This window comes from Gymnoscopelus microlampas (genome assembly GCF_963454915.1).
Source record: "Gymnoscopelus microlampas genome assembly, chromosome: 9".
Lineage (NCBI taxonomy): Eukaryota > Metazoa > Chordata > Actinopteri > Myctophiformes > Myctophidae > Gymnoscopelus > Gymnoscopelus microlampas.
This window is the reverse complement of record NC_139946.1, coordinates 50,172,955-50,195,464: the sequence shown is the minus strand read 5'-3', so window position 1 is coordinate 50,195,464 and position 22,510 is coordinate 50,172,955. Positions and strand designations below refer to the sequence as shown.

General features: G+C 39.8%; 3 protein-coding genes across 4 annotated transcripts in view; 2 read left to right on the top strand and 1 right to left on the bottom strand.

The window, feature by feature from the left end:
* LOC311052606 (ribonuclease inhibitor-like) overlaps positions 1–22,510 on the top strand; it is a 436,715-nt gene that overhangs the window by 167,138 nt on the left and 247,067 nt on the right. The window lies entirely within an intron of this gene.
* Positions 1–22,510, top strand: part of LOC311052611 (uncharacterized protein) — a 36,638-nt gene that overhangs the window by 7,530 nt on the left and 6,598 nt on the right. The window lies entirely within an intron of this gene.
* LOC311052605 (sterile alpha motif domain-containing protein 9-like) lies at positions 2,104–20,214 on the bottom strand. Of its 2 annotated transcripts, XM_084067634.1 has the most exons (8): positions 20,132–20,214; positions 18,062–18,120; positions 13,865–13,922; positions 9,255–9,934; positions 8,469–8,715; positions 7,487–7,560; positions 7,191–7,315; positions 5,462–6,496 (listed from the first exon to the last, which is right to left on the bottom strand). In XM_084067634.1, exons 4-8 carry the CDS (start codon positions 9,922–9,924, stop codon positions 6,197–6,199), a joined length of 1,416 nt encoding a protein of 471 aa, XP_083923760.1. In that variant the 5' UTR covers positions 9,925–9,934; positions 13,865–13,922; positions 18,062–18,120; positions 20,132–20,214; the 3' UTR covers positions 5,462–6,196. The 2 variants fall into 2 exon arrangements, with proteins under 2 accessions (XP_083923759.1, XP_083923760.1); XM_084067633.1 differs by lacking the exon at positions 7,191–7,315 and having other exon boundaries at positions 2,104–5,599; positions 20,132–20,205.

The window sequence follows — 22,510 nt, the reverse complement described above, 5'->3', positions numbered from 1 at the left end:
ACACACACACACACACACACACACACACACACACACACACACACACACACACACACACACACACACACACACAGAGTATTTCCAGCAGGCCTCTCCATGAACATAGGTCAAAAGTATAATGCTAAGCCAGGGTGGAATGATCACGTCCAAGAGCTTCATGCAGTGGCTAGAATAGCTTTTAAAATATGGGCTGAGTCTGGCAAAAGTAGACATGGCCCACTGTTTGAGCATAAAAAACACACTCGCTAATTTTAAATATGCCCTTCGGTTTATTAAAAGAAATGAAAATATAACAAGGTCAGATTCACTGGCAAAGATGCTGCAAACGAATAATGTGAATGATTTCTGGAAGGAAATATAAATTATCAATAATTGTAAAACATCTCTTCCATCAAAAACAGTATTCTGAGCTGTTCAACTGTGTAAAAAGTAGCCTAATCTGTTTGTAGTGGAAAATGGAGATTTTAATGATGAGGTGATTGTCCTGCTGAAGTTCATGAAGCAGTTTTGAAGCTGGGAGATAATAAGGCCTGTGGTCTGTACAATATAACAGCTGAACATCTTAAACTAGCCAGTAAGAAACTGTGTCCTATGTGTTTTACAGTTTTGTTTTGTTCTTGGGTTTTTACCTGTTTCCATGCTCTCTGTTGTGTTAGTGCCGGGCATTAAAGACAAAGTGGGTAAGCTAAACAGCTCAGATAATTATAGGCCAATAGCCGTGGTACGAAAACATGGCACTGATTTGTGTATTTTTGCTCTTAAAGAGATTTTAGATAAATACAGTAGGCAGAATTCTACTATGATTGTATCTTTTATTGATGCTTCTAGGGTGTTTGACCGCATTAATCATGAAAGGTTATTTTAAAAACTGACAAAGAGGGGTCCCTAGTTTCTTAGTCAGAATCTTGGTGTTCTGGTATGCTCACCAGACGATGAGAGTAAAATGGGGGAAGTCAATATCTGCTCCTTTTCATGTGACCAATGGGGTCCGTCAGGGCGGAATTCTTTCTCCTTTTCTTTTTAATGTTTATGTTTAATGCATGTGGGACAGGGTGTAGAGTTGATGACTCGTTAATTAATTACCTGATGTATGCGGATGATTTGGTCATCTTTAGTCAATATAGTGCTGGTCTCCAACAGCTACTGAGGATATGCTCACAGAACATCGAACATGCTGTGTCGCAGTAAATTACATAATTGCTGTCATCATTTTATTTTTCCTTTCTGTTATTTTATTGTGTTATGTTGTATAATTGTGATATGGATCTCCCTGTGTCTGAAATAAAGTTGAGTTGATTGAATTGAATTGAAATCCTCAGTCAGCGTATGTGTTTTAGGCTATGTATGTTGTAATAATTGGATTCCTGAAGACACAAGAATCAAAGATCAAGAGGTTTTATTTGTCACTCACTCATACAGAGTTATTATCAGATTTACAGAAGGCACAGTATGTACATCTATCCATCAAGTACCCTTATCTCTGTACATTCGTGCAAGTAATAGTGAGCAAAACAAGCATGTTTATACGATAAAAGATAAAAGCACCTTCTTTTTTCTTTTCTTTAATTTTTGTTTATTTGTTTTTGTTTTCTGTCCTAATCCTTGTTCAAGTCTCTGACAGCGACAAGGGGAAAAAAACTCTTCCCAAGTATTGAGTCCCGGGCTTTGAGAACCCTCAAACGCTTGCCAGTCCACATTGTCACAAAAGGTCTGTTACTGGGGTGGTGTGAGTCTGTCCTTCCTTCTTGCCCTACTCAAACACCTGCTCTCGTATGTGTCCTGCAGGCATGGTAGGGAGCTCCCTGAGGTGCACTCAGCCGACCGCACCTCCTTTTTTAGAACTTGCAGATCCTGGGAGTGGCTATTCCCATACCATACTGTACATTACATGTCACAATTTCTCATGTTAATGTAGGCTGTGGAATATGTTGATTAGTCTACTCTAAATCAATGATCCAGTTAATCTCGCTACATCCCACTAACTGAATCAGGACCATATGAACAGTCAGCCATACTGGATATCGTATGCAAGTGGTCCATTAATAGCAAAGCCTAAGTAAAAGGACACTTCTGTGCTGAAACCACTTTGCATTCCTGCATAGGCTGGATACACTGGGATTTTATTTTCCCCATAAATGGCATAAACCACACCTGCATCAAGAACTCATTTCACCCTCTGGAGGCGATCTTTGATTTCTTCCTCTTTAAAGATGTCTCCATTGGACCAAAGCTGTGCCAGGGCTTTGTATTCCATGTCAGAAAAACATTGGTCCAATTGGGATTTAGAAATAACACTTCCTTTACCATTTCTTCGACCGAGGTAAAAATGTGAAACTGTGCGGCTTTTTCTCAACAAGTGAGACAGCTGCTTTTGAGATGATTCGCGAAGTGAGTTAACATAATGACACTATATTTGTGTCTTCGTCGTTTCTACTTGGCCACAGTAACAGCAGTGCTACATAGTATGGCTCTGGGAAGGGGTGTTGCAGGCCAATATGTTGCAGAAGGGCCAGGAGGAGATCAGTAAGGTCCTTGATATTCTTCATAAGTGTGGATTTTGGCATTAAACAATGGAGAATTATATTTGCCAAAACAAAACATGTTTTTTCTTTTATGTTTTGTTGAGAATTTTGGTCTAAGAATGTGTAGCTTTGTGCGACTTTCTCAAAATCTGCAGGACTCTTGTCTCGGGACTGAAGTAGTCCTGGAAACGTATCTGCATTCCTCTGTTCAAGAAGCATTCTGTGCGTTTCAAGAGCAGAGTTTAATCTCAGCGCTGACTTGCTTGCTTGTTCTTGAGAGATTTCCTCTGGTGTAGAGCACATTAACTCTATGTAGCGGTCAAAGTTTTCTGAGATCTTCTTCCGGATGTGTGTCTGAATGTCTATTGCATCACTTCCTTTTATGTACGTAAAATAGCATTCAAAGAATTCATAAACCTTTTTCATGTTTGTGTTCAGATCCTGGAGAAATTGCAAATACTTCTGAATCACAGGAAAGTACTTAACATTATCTTGAGATTCATTGTCTGGTACAGATGCAATGCGTGTCACTCCCTTGAGAAAATTCTGCATGTATTTCTTCTTCTGAGGGTCAGCTTCATCAAAGAATGGGAGTTTGCTGATCATTTCAAGTACTGTCAGTATAGTTTCCATTTCTCCCAGATGGCCAGAGGTATTGTAGCGTTTGAATGGATTTATTTCATAATCTTCATCAGGTTCAGTTTGTCTTTTTGCGAGATGTTGAGCCCTTTGAAAAGCCTTGATGGCCTTTTCTGCTAATTCAAGATTTTCTCTGAAGTCCTCAGGATTGCATATTTTCTTCTTGTTATTCATTTTGTGCTTGAGGTTACTTTTGTAAACCTGTCCAATTGTATCAACGGTGTAACTATTTTCAGTGATTCTCTTCGCATCTTCTGCACATTTCAGTGCCTTGGGAAAATCATTCTTATTTAGGTAGAGATATCTTGCCAATGCTTGAGGAATAGAGGCAGAGTCTTCAAATCGCTGTGATGCTTTGATGAAGATATCTTCAATCCTTTCCCCTCTCTCTTGCTTGCGGATGTCGTCTATCAGTGGAGCAAATTGAGTGTTTCTTTCATCACCCCAAGTTCTACGCTGCCGTTCAACCAGCATCCGAAGAACTGATTTCAAGAAGGTGTTTTTTACCACAGTTGTTTTGAAGAAGAGGTCACAGTGAAGCATGTCTAAGGCTATACCACTTCGCTTGATGTTGTGAGGTGTGCGTAATAATTCTTCAATACATTTGGTGGCAATGCGAGGGTGAAGGATCCTAATGGCTTTTAAGCCTTCCAAATCCTCTATGTTGTCTTCAATGAGGAAGTTTGCATATGGCTCCATTTTGTCAAGCACACCATCGTGCCAGCGAACCAATTGCAACTGGAAAAAATCTTCACAGAGCGAAAGAGATATGTGGGACTCGGCCACATATGTGTTCACCAGTGCCAGGAAAGTAAGTAGTTTAGCCTTTTTGCTGCTTATATCCAGATTCTTAAGAGTGTTTCTCACAAGTTCAGTGACATACTTGTCATCAAAATTACTCTTCATGATCATGAAACTGTAGAAATTCTCTGGTATTTTGTGAGTTTCTTTTAGTTCCTCAAGTTTGTCTTCAAAGTCTTCTTGTTCCTTTTTGGTCAGTTTGGCTGTGATAAACTGGCATGGTGTAGGACAATTCTGATACTTCATCTGAGGGTAAGTAGAGCGAATGCAACGCAGAATGGTGACTTGAGGAGCATCTGGAAAGTCCTGTACAGGCCTGCATGCATATTCCTCTTTAATATTTTTGCGAACATAGTTCACAAGACTTTGCGTGTTTTCTTCCTTCCTTCTCGTAGAATCGTCTACCAAGAGCAGAACTCTTGTGGGCTTTTCACTTTTTCCACATTTTGCCAATTTCTTCACTTGATAAGCCACTTCCACTGGTTCAGTTGAGCCAGCCTTCAAAATAGCACATCTGAACTCTCGACAAAGGTCCCACATCATATGCATCGCTAAAGAGGTGGCACCACAGCCTGGATCATGAAACAGATTGACTGAAATGCATGTGCCTGTCTGAGTTTTAATCAACTTCATGAGGTTGTCATACTTGTCTCTTTTAATGAAAGGCTTTGCTCTGAGCTTCTCACAAAAATAGAAGTTCCACCATTTCACTTTGCTCCCTCTGTAGAACTCCTCCTCAACTTTGATTTTCAAGGCTTTGAATTCATCACTGCTCTCATCATAGACATTTTCACATTCATTCTGACACAAAATATCCAGAGCAGGCATGTAGTCTTCATCTCTCTTCGTAAGAACAACAGCGCTGGAGTCAGAGGATGGGAGAAGTCTTCCAGAAGGCTGGTTGTGAGGTCCGAGTTCCATCACTTTGCCATTGATTTGACTCAGGTTAAGCTCATATACAGAGCGTCTGGTGATGTCGCACTCATATCGGTTCCATACTGCTTCCTTCCAATTCTCAAATATTTCTTGTGATGCACAGATGCTAATAATGTTTGCCTCCCCAATGTGTGAATAGAAGGACAGAAAAGTATCTAAAACTGGATCTTTATCACCTTGAATTGGTGAGAGAAGAAGAAATATGACCAGAGTTTTACCATTTGGTAGCACCTCAGGTTTGCAAATGAATGACACCAAGTTTTCAATGTCTTTACGTTTTCTTATCAACCAGTTTTTGTAGTCCAACTCTTCATCAAATTCACTCTCTAGGTCATGCCTACCATTGCAAAACACCCAGCTGGTTTGTTTGTAAAGGTTAAGGTCTTTAATTACAGTATTTGCTTCACCTTGAAACCGTGATGGTTTATGAAGGTTTGCTGCTCTCAGGGATCTGTAAGAACAGCAAACTCCTTCCTGAGCTGAACAAGGATCAAAGTCCAGCACACAAAACAGTTTCTCCAATTTGCTGAGAAACTGTAAGTGCTCGCGTTGTTCTATCTGACTCTTGTTCACTACAACAACAAATTGTTTGTAATAGTCCAGATAATTTCCTCCACATGTTAACAAGTTCTTCAGCTTTTCACCATGTTCAACTTCTCTTCTCAAATCCTCCTTTGTGTTCAGTGGAACCTGTTGGTGATCTGAAGGATAAAAAAACTTTATGAATGGAAAAAACATTTGTATGTGTGTTAAAGACCAGCTGAAATGGCTTTATACGACCATATCATGATGTCATTCCTAGTGAGCCGGCCTGGGTGTGTCTCAGCCAATCACACTCATGGTGCAGGTGAAATTAAATCCACTTGGGCTATGAGATCCTACAGTTGCACATTGCCGTTGCACACCTAAAGTATGGTCGCCCACTGCAACAAGGCAGTGCTGAACCAAGTACTGCATGGCCTATTTCTCACCTCAAACGTTTTTGAAAATATATTTTAGTGTGCTGATTAACTTAAAAATTAGATCATTTCTAAAGCATATCCACCATCTTCGTTCACATTCAACAGAGTGGCCCTAGCATATATCATTATGAATCGGCTCTGTGTGGTATGTGTTTGTTTGTAAGGAAGTTACAAACAGAGGCTTTTCTGTCTTTATTTATAGTGTATAGTGGAGATGGAGATGCCATTTATTTTGGCATATATTGTTATTAACTATGTCCCCATTATGATCATGGACATGCTATAAAAAAATAAAATAAAAACCTTTCAGCTGGTCTGACTTTAATATTGCAAGTCTTAGACTGGACAGTATAACCATTTCTCTTCTATCTCTTTCTTCAGGTGTAAAACAAGGTCAGCACGTGGAATTTTATCAAGGACTTGTAATGTGACATCTAGGGCTGTATCCATCCCATAGTGTTTTGTCATTAAGTCAACAAGTTGAACAATGCTTTTGTCCTCCACATGGCTACGTTTTATTGCCGGAAATCCAGGCACACCAGACATTCGCAGATAGAAAATAAATCTCTCCATTTCTTCTTTCCCCAGGTCTTCTAAGGTTTTTTGGAGAAGGATTGTCTTCCATGGCATGTTAACCTATAATGTAAGAAGTTAAGTCATATTTATTTGTAGGCAAATATGTAGCTCTTAATTACTGTCTCAATTGGATTTAAATGCCCACATGATCTTGAAGAAGGCTGGAAAAAATGCTATAAGATAAAGAAAACTAGAAAAAGTGCTCCTCGGAGCACAGGTCTCCATCAGGTCAGGTAGGTTATTGTGGGCCAGCAATGTTCGGAATTCAGTCTCTGTGTTTTGCTTAAATCGGCCTGCTGGTGGCACTATAACAGGACAATGTGTAAATTTGGTTTAGCTCTTTGTTCAAAATGGACCATTCCTGCAAACTTTGGATCAGGATGGAATATGAAAATCGGACAGATAGTGACTATAGAGATACTGTTTTACTATACTATATTTGCGTGATGTTTGGGCAAAATCTGTAGGAGTAATACAAAATAAAAGAATAATAAATCAAATAAAATAAAATGTGTCACAGGCCCATGTGAAACATTTGGGGCAGAGGTTGCTCTGGCATCCAAGGAGTGTGCGTGCACAGTTTCACGGTGATCGAGCGAACAGTGTCAGAGATGATTTGTTCACAGACGCATGCAAAACATAGTCTCGGCCACGCCTTCGGCCTGGCGGAGACCATTACACATGGATCTGGAGTGTGTGAGACATGTTGTGTCCTTTGCAACTAAGATGAAGAAATATCGTAAAAGTAACTTACGTTTACTTCACTTGATTTTGCAGCATGTGGTTTGGGTTCTTTCCTTTGTGAAGCGTGTTGCTTTGGTGGCTGACGTCTGTCCTCAACTTTGACTGGTTCTTCAGGTTTTTGAAAATAATGCCGTTCTAAAAGATTTTTTGTATGCTATTTAGCATGCCCAATAGCAACAGAATCCATTGACAAATCTTTGTATACATTTTATGGGGTTCAACATTGGAGTTTTTGCATACCAACCACTAGGGGGCCAGCCCAACTTTGTTGCGATGAACTGTTAATCAACTTTAAACAGCACTGACCTGAGACAGATGCAGCTGCTCCTTTGGGTTGTGTTGCGCTGAGTGATGGAGGGGAATGCACTGCAGGAGTGTACCTGCAGTGAGATGCAAAAACTTTTACTAACTATAAATCTACCAATTCAAATTAATGTTTGGTGTAAATACCAAACATTTGTCAGTAGCTCAAATAATAACTAGAAATAACTAAAAAAAAAGTGCTCCTCGGAGCACAGGTCTCCGCCAGGTCAGGTACGTTATTCTGGCCTCCTGGTGGCGCTATAATAGGCCAATGTGAAAAGGGTGCCATTTATTCTTGGGTCTTTCACGGCAATCAGACACAGCATTCATGATTTGAGGCATTTTGTTCCCAAGATGTGTTTTGCTAAATTAGACCTGCTGGCGGCGCTATAACAGGCCAATGTGAAAAGGGTGGCATTTCTTCCTCGGCCTAGTGGGAATGTGCGTGTGAAATTTCACGGAAATGGCAAGCTGTGTTCATGGTTTGAGGCAGTTTGTTCAAAACGGACCAATCCTGCAAACTTTGGATGGCAACCTTAACCAATGAGGATGGAATATGGGAAATCGGACAGATCAGGGTTGATCACATGACTATAGAGATACTGTGTACCAATTTGCATGACGTTTGGTTAAAAACTGTAGGAGTAATGTGAAAAAATGGGTTTTGCACAAATCGGCCTCCTGGTGGCGCTATAACAGGCCCATGTGAAAAGTTTGAGGCAGAGGTTCTGAATTGGCATCCAGGGAGTGTGTGTGCACAGTTTCGCAGCGACCGGGCCAACGGTGCCGGAGATTTGGTGGTAACACACGGACAGGACGGACGGACACACGGACACACACGCGGACGGACGGAGGGTAAAACATACTCTCTCGCCATGCCTTCGGCCTGGCGGAGACAATGAGAATGCATGGCCTGAAAAAGGTGTATTCTCATGTACTAATATAATGTTTAGCCTAAACATGAATTTAAATGTGCATTACTTACAGATCATCAAGAAGAAACACCTCATATTCCTTAAGACCTTTGTAGAAAATGTCTTTGGCCTTTCTTGAGTTCAGGAGTCTATAGAGTTCCCTCATCTTCTCCTGATTGGTGGCCTTAGATGTCACATTATCATAGCCCTCTTGGGTGATGACATCGTCCTGAAGGAGCACATCCAGGATGGACTTGACATTGGTCACTTTCTCAATCAGGATACTCCGGTGTTGATCAACAAAGTGTTTTGCTGAAGCTAGGTGGAATGAACATTGAGTTATGAGACTACGTGAGCAAAACATATTTAAACACGTTTCTGAACATTCTATGTGTGAGGGGTAGGACCCTAGGCCTATCTCAGGTTTTCGGAAATGTAAATGGGCTATTACAGTAGCAGCCTACTAGTTGTTTTTCCATACAAGTTTCATAAGAAAAATATATGGATGTCAGTTGGAATGTTATCAAAATGGAATGTTAGATTTTAACACAGTATGTGAAGCATATAATAGAAGACATCTATTCATAGAGTCTTTTACAACTATTGTGTCAGAAAAGACAACAGACTTGTATAAGAAACCCAGTAATAACCAGCAGTAATTATCATAGTATTAAATTGATTACATTTGTGTTTAACAAGGTAATTAATTGTTTAATTTAACAAATTTAAGTCTACAGCAGGAAAGACCAGGCACTCAAATTAGTAAAAGGTCTCTGCACAAAATATAATAATGTCTGGTGCTCTTCTAACAATGGTAACGGACATATGTATCTGGACAGAAGAATATGAATATTCACTTGGTTTTGCAGCATGTGGTTTGGGTTCTTTCTTTTGTGAAACGTGTTGCTTCGGACGTCTGTCCTCATCTTTGACTGTTTTTTCAGCACTGACTGGTACCAGTTCACTGGCAGACGGGTCCGGTTGTCTTTCAACATGTTTTGGTGAAACTGTTGGTTCACTGCTTACATGTGTGCTGGGTTGTAACGTAGGTTCATGTTTTCTGTCTAACTTATCTAGCTCGGCCAAAATCTTCACCGCAGGACCACCTTTTACACCTAGATCCAGAAGATCTTGCTTTGTGAAGCAAACGAGGCAGTCTCCTGACACGTCTTCCTCTTGAAGGCATTTTGCATATTTAGGGTACAGCTTCACGTAATCCACCAGCCACTGGTACACTTGCTCCTTTGTCCATTTTTCCACATATGCTGGACATTGTGATTCATGTTCCGATCCCTTTTTCAAATGTTCTACAAAAGATATGATTTTTACTGCAGGTCCATGTTTTATTCCAAAGTCCAACACATCTTTCTTCTTAAAGTCAACCAGATATTCCCCCAGTACGTCCTCCTCACGGAATTTGTCTGCATATGTGTGATGAACTTTGACCTGTGTTGTTAACCACAGATGAACTTCTTCCACGGTCCATTTTTCAACTTCAAGCGGCAGCTCACTTCCTGTGTGGCTCATTTTGGATCAACTAAAAACAGCAACATTGATCATTAAGCACCACTTCATCTACTTTTCCACAAGGAATCCAATGCATCACATCTCATCTTAGACTCTTCATTGCTGAGATATGACTGAATGTTTCATTTTGACCCTTTCAAAAAGCTGAATGAATTGAAAAGGACACTCCACCGAGCCCATATCTCCACCAGGCTGGGTGGCCTACCCATGGCTGTGTAAGTTGTGGGTTTCAGAGAAAACCATAAGGGGGGAAATAACATTACATGAAATGGTTCAACGTTTTGCATTTGTGCTGCCCCTATGGTCAGAAGTGAAAGAACTTTTGGACGTGCGCTCTGTAGAGGCCCCATCAACATTGTTTTTTTTTTTTTCAAAATTAGCCCCTCCCACAAATTTTAAAACCATTCACAGGCAAACAGTATGGAATATCAAAAAGCTGTTTGATGCTCGTTGTCACATGACCATCGAGATCTTGTGTAGCTCATTTGGTGAAGACTGGTAAAAATAAGACTGACATTAAATCTCATTTGAAGAAGGCTACCCATTTAAATTTGCTGTTGTGAGAAGTCATACAGTAATCAAGTGAAATTGGATGATACAAATTAAATTAGCAGACAACAACGGAATGGGAACAATATGAAACTAGAAAAAGTGCTCCTCGGAGCACAGGTCATCGCCAGGTCAGGTAGGTTATTGTGGCCTCCTGGTGGCGCTATAATAGGCCAATGTTTAAAGGGTGCCATTTATTCTTAGGCCTTTCACGGCAATCGGACACTGCATTCATGGTTTGAGGCATTTTGTGCAAAAAAATGTTTTGCTAAATTAGACCTGCTGGTGGCGTTATAACAGGCCAATGTTAAAAGGGTGGCATTTGCTCCTCAACATAGTGTGAATGTGCGTGCAAAGTTTGACCGCAATCGGACGGTGGGTTCATGATTTGCAGAATTTTGTTCAAAACAAGCCACTACTGCAAACTTTAGATGTCAATTTTAGCCAATGAGGATGGAATATGAAAAATCAAACACATCCGTCTTGATCACATGACTATGGAGATCATGTGTACCGATTTGCGTGAAATTTGGATAAAATCGGAAGCAGTAATATTAAAAAAATGTGTTTTACATAAGTCTGGAGGCGCTATAAAAAGCAAATGTGAAAAATGCAGGGCAAAGGTTTTTCCTTGACCTCTAGGAAGTGCGTATACAAAGTTTTACACAGATCGGTGCAGTTATAGGTAAAAACATGAATCTGCCTGTTATAGCGCCACCATGAGGCTGATTTGAAAATTTTCAAGTGACATTTCTTTCTCGGTATAGTGGAAATATGCGTGCAAAATTTCACGGAAATTGCATGCTGTGTTCATGATTTGAGGCATTTTGTTGAAAACGGAGCACTCCTGCAAACTTTGGAAGCCATTTTAGCCAATCAGGATGGAATATGAAACATCTGAAAGACCCGTTTTGTATAATGACTATAGAGATACTGTGTACCGATTTGCGAAATTTTTGGACAAAATCTCCTGGTGGTGCTATAAAAGGCCCATGTGAAAAAATTGGGGCAAAAGTTTGGAATTGGCAACCAGGGAGTGTGTGTGCACAGTTTCGCTGCGATCAAGCCAACGGTGGTGGAGATTAGCTGGTCACAGACAGACACACACACACACACACACGGACGGACGGACGGACGGACGGAGGGTAAAACATACTCTCTCGCCATGCATTTCGGCCTGGCGGAGACAATTAAAGCATTAAAAGTGCTGTTAAATGTGAAAGCACATGATAGCTGAAAAACCTGAGTGTGTTTGTAATAATGTTCAGTACGATGAGTCCTCATGATGGTATGTTGCAAGGGTTTTACTACCGTAATAACATTATAAATGTTTTGTACAATGTGTATAAAGGTTAATTTGGAATAAATTGCACACATAAAAGAGCATTATGCAATGGTTGCGTGCAACCACTGGACACTTATGGGCCAATTTGAGAGAGGGCAACAGGATGGGTCTCCTCAGAGGTGTAGCGGGACGGTGCTGCATGTGGATGTGGTTAGATTTTGATTACAAGCAGAGAACTCGCCTATATACTGTAGGTCAATCTACTATCTAATGCACTCTACTGTATAAATAGCACGGAAATACTGCGCTGGGGACTGCACTAGACTTTAGACCAGGTCAGAGCTGGTCTGACTTTTCCTCACTCCACCAAGGTAGCAATGCACACCACATTGCGTACACAAATGGGTGCCGGTAGGCTATATTTGGTACTTACTGTACACAACATGGGTGCAACAATGACAACTGCAGTGGTTGCTGTGAACAAGCAGTGACAATCGCGATGCACTTTGCCTTGGGTGTAATATAGGGCCGGTAATCTAAGTCCCCGGCCTTCGGCCTGGCAGAGATAATAAAGATTAAACATTATACAAAGGAAAAGGACATGTGGAACATGGCCATGTTATCGGTTTTATATCAAGTGTAATGCAAGTGGTGTTATGGTGGTTTTCCCTTTTCATGAAACCCCCCTTTTCAGTCCAGTATTCCACTGCTGTGTGTTAAACTAATGAACACATAAATTGTGCTGCTGATAAATATTAAGTTATCACATTCAATCGAGTCTCTGGAGTTCTAGAGACATGATGTTTATTATGGAATCCTTTGCTTATGGTCAGTTAGTCAAACTCATAGCAGTGGTAGAGAACTCATCTGAATCAGTATTAGGGATTAACCATGTTTATTTGTTAAATTCTTATGTGGGAACTCAATTTAGTTTATATTGAAAAAATAAACAGTCCAATTCAATCTATGGTCAGACAATGTAGGCTGAAAATACACTCTAGTACCCATGGCACGTACATATTATACATATTTTTATAGGCTAACTAGTATGGTGCCTGTCTGTGTGTGTATGTGTATGTGTATGTGTTAGTCTGTCTGTCTGTCTGTCTGCGACTGTGTGACAGTGAACAGCTCATCTCGGACAATGCTGGACTGATAGGCATGAGCCTTTGCATGCACACTCTGATAAGGCCACGGAAGAACTTCCACCACAAAGTTTTCCAATTGGCCTCATGGTAGCGCTATAATAGGCCACTTCATATTTGGGCCTATAAGTCTTGAACTTGGGGTAAGCACTTTTTGCTACTACTCCTACATATTTGATCAAAAACTTACGCAAATCGGTACTTTATCTCTGCGGCACGTGATAAAAAAGAACATATTATTCCGATTTTTCATATTCCATTCTGATGGGCTATGGTTGGCTTCTAACGTTTGTGGGAAGGGGCCTTTATCAAAAAAGAGAAGCCAAAAATCATGAACGATCTACGCTACATCAATTGCACCCATAAGGCCAGAAATGTCACTGTTTGTTGCAGAACCCCCCCCACACACACACACACCAAATTAGGTACCAATGATCTCATGACTCATGACATGAATTATAGTGCTGACTCATGAGGTGTGGTGGACAAAGTAAACAAACCATTACTTGAGTCAAATATGTTTTTCCCCACTAAATTAGGTACAAATGATCTCAATGACGGTAAAAACAGGGGTTTGATGACCCATACCTTAATTGCCTTCAAAAGTTAGTGGGTGGGCCCTTTTTCTTAAAAAAAACATACAGTACATCATGAACGCAACATATCCTATCATACCCAAATTGGAATCACATGTTGAGGGGCCTCTATACAGCACACCTCTAAAAGCACTTCAACAAATGTTCATAGGAGCCACCACAAACGTGAACTGTCCCTGATGACTTCACTTACTTTACTTTGAAGTAAATATTTGGTTAATATTAACTTATATTCCCTTCAAAGAAGTAACCATGATTGTGGACCTGATTCTATTAAAGTAGTGTGTAAATAATGATATAAAGATACTTATACTTAAAGAAATATCTTTGTTGTGTCTTTGTTAATGATGTTAATGATTACTCACCTACTGAAGCATAATGTGTTTTTCTGCTCCAGTTGGATGTGGTTTTGTGCGTTGTCTCCTGTAGAGCAGTAAAGAAAGTGTTTAAATGACATACAGCTACACACATCCCATTTGTCTCAGACTATCATGTATGTCAGTCTTAAAGGGTCTACACCATGAATTTTAACTTTTTCTTCATTTTTGTGTGTTTTTGGTCTCCCCCACCTCTCTTCTGTTCCAACAAATACCCGACTTCGAGCATGCAGGCTTTCATAGGCTATCTGTGGTTTTCATGTAAATTGGTCTGAAAACAGTCCGTCAGATTTGTTCCCCCACCCTACGTCACGTCTGGGAACAATTCCTCCCGTTTTTCAGTTCTAACCAACAAAAAAAAAATCAAAAAAAAAAAAAAAAACATTTTTTTTTTCATTTTTATTTTTTTATAATTTTTTTCTTATTTGTTTTTTTTACTTTTTCCACACAGAACCAGGACATGACATGCATACAAACTGGCTCAATAGCGCCCTGTGCCAAACAGGACAATGTGGTATTGCAGGTGAAAGTGCTTTATAAGCCAGAGAGAAGTTAGTTGGAATGAGTATATCTGAGGCTTGATTTAGGCTCAAACCTTTTGAAAAACGTTTGAGGGACATAAACAATATGATATCAAATATTATTATTATTTTTTAAATTCATGGTGTAGCTCCTTTAACTCTAAACCAGTGGTGGACAGTAACGGAGTAAATGTACTTGAGTACTGTACTTAAGTACAGATTCTGAGGATATGTACTTTACTTGAGTATTAGATTAGATCGTGTCAAAGGTCATGTCTCACACAGGATCTGACATGAATTTTGACCAAATGTGTTAGTATAGGAAATCAAAGGTTGTATGGAGACCAAGCAAGTCGACTTGTCTCTGTGCCATCTTGTTTTGACAGGGTGAAGTTCGCCGCTGTGCATGTCGGCGTCATCTTGTTTTGTTAACGGTTGTGCGTGTGGGTACATATGAAAATGCAGTCAACAGCTTCCTAAATTTGTGACCACAAAGAGGAAGGCTGTAAAGTACAGAGTACTTTTAGGTTGGCTGTTTCTTTTTTCTTCCCTAAAATGCAATTGGTCACACTTCTGCTCTCACACTAGCTGTGTTTCTGGCTTCCCCCTCCGCTCGCCTCTTTGTTACATCTTGTATGGGTGTAGGCTATAGGAGTAAAAGTTCTGGTTCCTTAGTAATTTCTATTTTCGTTTTTTATGCATACAGTGCAGGTGGTTTCAGAGAGTTACTTATCTGAAACAAGAGTTACAAGGTCCTATAAATTCATTGTGAAAACATTACAGCAATTCATTGATATAAAAATTAAGAAATGTACTTTTTAATTTTTATATCAATGAATTAAGAAATGTACTTCTTCCCCGTGTCTCCTAGGGTACGTACGCTCACAAAAAACATGCAGTAATCCTGGTCACTATACTGCCTCCCCCTGGCCAGCCGGGGCGCCTGATGGAGGGGAAGGGAACTGGTTGGAATAACGTGTTCCTTCCACGCGCTACGTCCAACCAGGGAAACTCTCCCCTGTCAGGTGACAAGAAGGTCAGTTGGCTCTCATGCATTGAAGGAAGCATGAGCTCGGCCCTGGGCTCCCTAGGTTGGCAGAGGGAAGGTAGTGCCCAGGATTACACGCTTAGGCATTGGCACCAGGGTGAAAAAATAGGGTTACAAAATCGTGGGATAAAAAATTTTGAAAAAAAAGAAAAGAAATTTACTTCTACTTTTACTGTCTCACACAGGTGAGATGTGTTAGTATAGGAAATCAAAGGTTCTATGAGACCAAGCAAGTCGACTTGTCTCTGTGCCATCTTGTTTTGACAGGGTGAAGTTCGCCACCGTGCATGTCGGCGTCATCTTGTTTTGGTGAAGTTAACGGTTGTGCGTGTGGGTACATATGAAAATGCAGACAACAGCTTCCTCTTTGTGACCACATCCTCTTTACTTATGAGCTGGTGAAAAAATATGTGTAATCACTGTAATCAAAACGCCAAACAGTTACTCTATGCATTTATTCTTTATTTTTTATTTTTTAGAACAGACGGTCTCAGTTTAAAGTTAGCTCCATGTCCTAATCGTTGAAGCTGAATATTATTGTATCTTGCCAAAAAGGTCACAGTTGGTGTCCCTGGATCTGAGAATTTGTACCTATAGATTTTCTTTATCAGATTATCACCAAAGTACATTAAGAACTGGAATATAATTAATGTGATCTGAGTGCAGCTTTGTCAGCGATGCGTCACTCATGTGTGACTCCTGTTATTTCCTCATTAGAAATGAATAATCTTTTGAGGCACTGGGGTTCACGCTGGTCCCCATGAAGACTAAGTTGACCGCGCTTTTGTGGTGGCGGCCCCAGAGCTGTGGAACAATCTCCCCCCACATCAGATCTGACATCAGATCCCCACATCAAGATGTTTAAGTCCTTACTAAAAACCGACCTTTTCTCTCTGTTTTTTAACAACATCCACTCCTAAAAAATCCTATTTTAACTCCTATCTAACGTTTCCTACCTTCTGTGTACATAGGTGTAAATACAATTTCGTTCTGTGTCTCCTATACAGACGGTGTGGCTATTCTGATGGCAGACCCCTGACTAGTGTCTGTGCCAAGTTTGGTGCTGATCGTATCATGTGTGTGTGTATGTATGTATGTATGTATGTATGTATGTATGTATGTATGTATGTATGTATGTACTGTATGTATTGTACAGTACGCATGTATGTATGTAGCATGAACACCTGCAACTGATTAAATTAACATTAAATGTCTAAATATGTAATCAAGCAACTGTCTGAAGTGCACACAAAAATACAGATAAGTAGAAAATAAAATAAAATAAGGGGGTGCATATGGATCACTTCTTTTAGTAAACAGTTTTCTGTAATGGTGGCCTCTATTTGCATATTTAGGAGTAGGCTTACCACTAATTACATAACAAATACCGTACACACATTGTCTGACCCTCAGAACATAGATATAGACACTTTATTTTTCAGTTCTGCTTGCCTTGTTGAAATTGTTCAACATTGGCAGCCATTTTTTAATGCAAATTAGAAGGTTAAAAACAATCAAATTTGTATGGGAACCATATTATTCAGATTCAGCAACCTTGAATTATGTAAAATAGTCAGCTTCCCAACTTTTACCCCCAAATACATTTTTTTCTGAAATCCCCGTCTAACTGATTAGTGGCAGTGCCCACCTGGCTGTAATTGCCATGGGGTGGGGGTGGGGCAGTACAAGCACACGTGTGGATCTGCAGGTATGTGTGAGTGAATCTCACCAAAAGAGGGTTCAAGCTTGTCTCAAAACTAAATACACGTGATGGTGTACTCTCAAATGTATATTCAATAGCACATGTATTTAAATGGCAAGTTACAAGTTACAAGTAAGTTTGCAGATAGGAAAATACATTTGTAAAAATGTTCTTAAAAAGCGTGATGTTTGTCTCAAAATGATGTAGCAGGGAAAAGGAATGTATGCGTGTGTTGGTCTACTCACAAATGCAGACTCAACAATTGACACACAGAATTGATGATTTGCAAATGATATTTTATGATAAATGCACACACAAGTATAATACATTTTTGTAAAAATTACAAATTCATATTTACAAAAGTCACAAATAAACAATTTGTGTTTGCAGATTGCAAAACACATTTGTGAATCATGGAAACACATTTGTGAATCGAATCATGGAAACATATTTGTGAATCATGGAAACACATTTGTAAATCATGGAATATGTGTGCATCTTGGTATTGGATTCACAAATACTTTTGAGACAAATCTCTCCCCATAAAATCCGGGGTAGAAGAGGAAAGTTACATAGTACAGCTTTAAAAGGATCCCTGGCTAATAAGCCAAATATGTCTTAATACATTATAATTGCCCTCTATAACTAAAATGTCATTTGTCCATAATGACATCATCAACTTGCCACGGGCATTGCCCCTATTGAGTAAAAGATGAACTATTTCTAAAATAAATGTAATATTTAAGGTGTTTTTAATTTTACATTTAGTTATAGAGGACAATTATAATGTATTAAGGCATATTTGAATATGCATATATTCTCAGGAAGAGGTGATGTTGGGGTGTTGTTTGTTTGCATATTTAAAAGGGATCCTTTTAAAGTCAAACTTACAAAAATGTTGATTGATTCCTTACCTGCAGTACTGATGATGCAGATCCAACAGAAAAACACTGTTTTATCCACCTTTCATCTCCTGTAAGGCAAGACAAGTTTATTGGTATTGCACATTTCAACAAGGCAATTCAAAATGTAAGGAAAGACACTATAGGGATGAACGACAAGATTTTCTATACAATCCAAATAATACCAAGGCTTGTATCCCGTTATACCTATACTTTTAAAAGTGTTCTTGTACTTAAAACAAGGGGTGACTTCAATAGCACATTGATTAAAACATTGATTAATGTGGACATAAAAGATTATACTGCATATACTGATAGCCTGCATTAGTGTTACTGAAAACGGCCAGTGAGACTTCTCTCTTTGTTTTCTGTTTAAGAGCAGCAAAAACAATAATAATTGTTTTGACTTTTTACACACACACACACACACACACCCACACCCACACACACACACACACACACACACACACACACACACACACACACACACACACACACACACACACACACACACACACACCATGTTGTTTGTTGGAGTGGAATAACTCCAAGGAATATCTCTGCCATATCCGCATTCCCTATCTCCGCTCATTGTGTTACTGACTGCATTTGATGTAGTGTGCGTGTCTGTGTGTGTGTGTGTGTGTGTGTGTGTGTGTGTGTGTGTGTGTGTGTGTGTGCGTGTGTGCGCGCGTGTGTGTGTGTGTGTGTGTGTGTGTGTTTTTGTTCTGTATGAGGAACTGAGGGAGAGCTGGCAGAAGGAGAAGTAGCTCTGATTCGTTGCATGTGTGTCTGTGTGCGTCTGTGTGCCTCTCTGTGCGTGTGTGGCGGTGTGTGTGTGTGTGTGTGTGTGTGCGTGTGCGTGTGCGTGTGCGTGTGCGTGTGCGTGTGCGTGTGCGTGTGTGTGTGTGTGCGTGTGTGTGTGTATATGAGGAGCTGAGGGAGAGGGCAGATGGAGAAGTACTATAGTTTTGATCCAAAGCTACTACATTTCATTTCTTTCACAGCATTAGATACACATTCTGTTTCTCATTTTTTCTTAATTAAAAAAAAAAATCCTTGGTATCAATATTAGAGAGCATTAAGACAGAGTAAAAATATATTTGAATACAATTAAAAACAAGACGTTGAAAAAGTAAAATGGAGCAGCGAACAGAAAGGTGGCGCTTTAGTATCAACAGATGTGCACAGCACTGTCATACTGCACACGGCAGTCACTGATTGGCTATGATATAAATACTAGTAAACCAATCACAGCTTCATTCTGACATGAATGAACTGCTGACTCATGAGACAGAACTTCACAGATTTCAGCCACTCCCTGCATGGCTGCCTCTCTACACCACACACACACACACACACACACACACACACACACACACACACACACACACACACACACACACACACACACACACACACACACACACACACACACAGTACCACAAACGCTCCCAAATACACTCTAGAACTTTTAAACAACACACGTAAACCTTAGTAAACACAACAAATACACTCTAGTACTGATATACATATTTTATTTTATTTATAGGTTACCTAGATGTGTAATTCTTCCCATTATTTAAGGGCCTTGTTTAATCTTTATAAAGATTAAACATTAAAGCATAAAGATAAGGAAAACTCATTATTTTCTTTCTTTTTGACTTCATATTCACCATAAAAAATATTGCCATGACATACACTATTGGTAACAATACAATACAAGAAAGACGGATGAGTGTATATAATTTGCTTTTGTTTATGGTAAGCAATTAAACGCATTGCATGTCCATGTGTACTGTATGAAAAGTCTTCTTTTAGTAGTGTGCAAATAACATGTTAAGGAATCGAGTGATTACTCACTGATTGTTTTATATGTGTTTAAATGTTTACTTTGACTCACCCCCACATAACTGCACAGAAGTATCTAAGATTGTGGACACCATTCTATGTATGTAGTGTTTACATAACAGTAAAGTGAACAGCAGAAGAGAAGAGGGAGTTCAATGTTATAAAGTTTACTTTCATTCATTTAATATCAAACTACATAAAAAAAATGATTATGATAAATGAATTACTCACCTAGTGAAACATGATGTGTCTTTCTGCTCCAGTCGAGTGTAGCTTTGTGCGCAGTTTTCTGTTCTTCAGAAACGAAACTTTGCAGCTCCCCACATCCTGTTTGCCTCACAGGGGTTCACGTGAGGTCAGTCTTAAAGTGGAATGTCACGATCACAGCAATGAGACACTTTTAACAACAATACATCTGCCATAGACATGTAGTTACAAGAACAGAAGGAATGGAATGGACAAACTGTAACCGTAAAAAAAAATAGACTATAGTTGAAATGGCTGCAGGAAATGTATCCACGAGCCCTGACAGGGGATAAGACCCACACCAAGGGGTTTTGTGACTTGTGTTCTTGTTGGAGATACCCTCTTATGAGAAGCACGGTCGTCTGAAAAAAATCCCAGTACTCCCTGAATTTGGAGTCTGACGTTGGCACCCCTGGGAACCATGAATTACAACTCCCCTCCCTCGCAGATACCTACCCTTCACAGCATTAGAACCCACCCAGCCCCCAAGTGCAGGCCCTTCTCCCCCTTGCAGCGCCGGACCCCCTTTCCACCACTAGGGCAAGGAATACCAGTCTAAAACTCAGGGATAAAGATTTGGAGACGGATTGACTCTTTTACATGTGCTGGCACCACAGGGGTCAGCACGAGCGGTGGAGAAAAGAGGACTGATGTCTGGACATTATGACAGATAACGCTTTACATGCGAAGGCTCCATAAAGGCATACTGTACACAAGTGTTGTTAATTTCTGAATAGCTATACCAACATGTCCTGTGACCCACACTTAGTTCCCCTCTCCCATACACAATGTATGTGTACGTACGTACACACACACACACACACACACACACACACACACACACACACACACACACACACACACACACACACACACACACACACACACACACACACACACACACACACACACACACACACACACACACACACACACACACACACACACACCAGATTCTCTCCGCCCCCTTTTTTTTCTCATGTCAGGGGAAAGGATAAGAAGTATGTCATAGTGAACATGTATACCAATATGTTATTATTAATGGTATAAGCCCCTTGTAGGCAGGGATAACTTTATCTATATATCCTCTCCTTCTCGAAGATATGGCACTCCCCCTCTGTTTTTCTGCCAACGACCTGAGGATAACGGACATTAAAGTTGAGTCCGTCCCAAAAGGGGCAGTCTGGGGTGGGTGGGGGAGTATATTGTTTCTCCAGAGGATGCACAGGGAGAGAAGAGTTTGGATCTCCTACCCGGAGAAACCTCTGTGAACTTTCGGTATATCGGCACATCCCTACTACAAAGTATTTTTAGGATTGCAATTGTTGCTGGTATTTAAAAAGTTTCTGTAATCAATTATTCTGTATTTTCTAGTAAAATCTATATTTATTCTTTATCAAGAATCTACTTGCCTTCTTTTCAGCCCATGTTTGTTAATATGGACGGGTGTGTGATATGTAAATATTCACACAAGGTACAACCAAAATCAAATTAAGTTTAATAGGTCAGGCCTGGACCACTGGCGTATAGCGGTTCAGGCACCTAGATTCCAAAGCAGCCTGACAACGAGGCGCGGGTTCGAGTCCCGATCCCAACACTGCATGTCACTCCCCGTTTCCTGTCAGCCTATATTATCCTATCAATAAAGGCATAAAATAAAATAAAAAAAACATCTAAAAAACAACAGGTCAAGGAATTATTATTATTACGGTGCTATTAAAAAAATGACATTATGAGGCATACCTTGAAATTGAAAAATGTCCACAAACAGTGATAATTGAAAAATAATTTTCATTTTGGCATAACATTCTCAAACCCAGGACGTCACGTGACAAGGAGGAGAAAACCAAAGGTGAATAAGCTACAGATGGTTTTAATAAATATGTACATAATATTAAACAGTTGAGAACATGTCAGCAGTTCAGTGGTTATGTTGTTTAGGGTGGAAAACACTGTCTGTACAGTCATAATTATATTGCTTCTCAACGGGTGGGTCGAGACCCCAGACATCCAAATAGAACTAGGCCTTTCAGTACAATACAGTAGGAATATCATATTAGTAGATATGTTGGTTAATGTAAGTGATATTTTTCTTGTTAAAATATGTTTTAAATGGCTCTATATTCCCATAGCGATCATTGCTTTAGAGTATTTCTTCAGTAGGTGCTCTTAGTAAACAGAAAATTGTGGGGAAAATTCAGGTCTAGATACCAACTTTGTCCAATCAGGAGAGAGAACCGATACAGGATAAACAAGTGAAATTGGACTTGATGACGCAAATAAATGAGCAGACAAGATTGGAACTGGAATACAAGCTAATAAATGATCTTTGTGGGGTTCTCTCTCCTGATTGGATTTTTTTCT

What these genes read in the sequence shown, in the direction of transcription:
- LOC311052605 (XM_084067633.1), bottom strand. Translation starts at nt 9,924, where the DNA reads ATGAGCCACACAGGAAGTGAGCTGCCGCTTGAAGTTGAAAAATGGACC. An exon ending in GTGTTTCTTCTTGATGATCT is followed by an intron (nt 7,561 to 8,468) that starts GTAAGTAATGCA and finishes ATCTCACTGCAG; the next exon opens with GTACACTCCTGCAGTGCATT. An exon ending in AGCAGCTGCATCTGTCTCAG is followed by an intron (nt 5,600 to 7,486) that starts GTCAGTGCTGTT and finishes TTTATCCTTCAG; the next exon opens with ATCACCAACAGGTTCCACTG.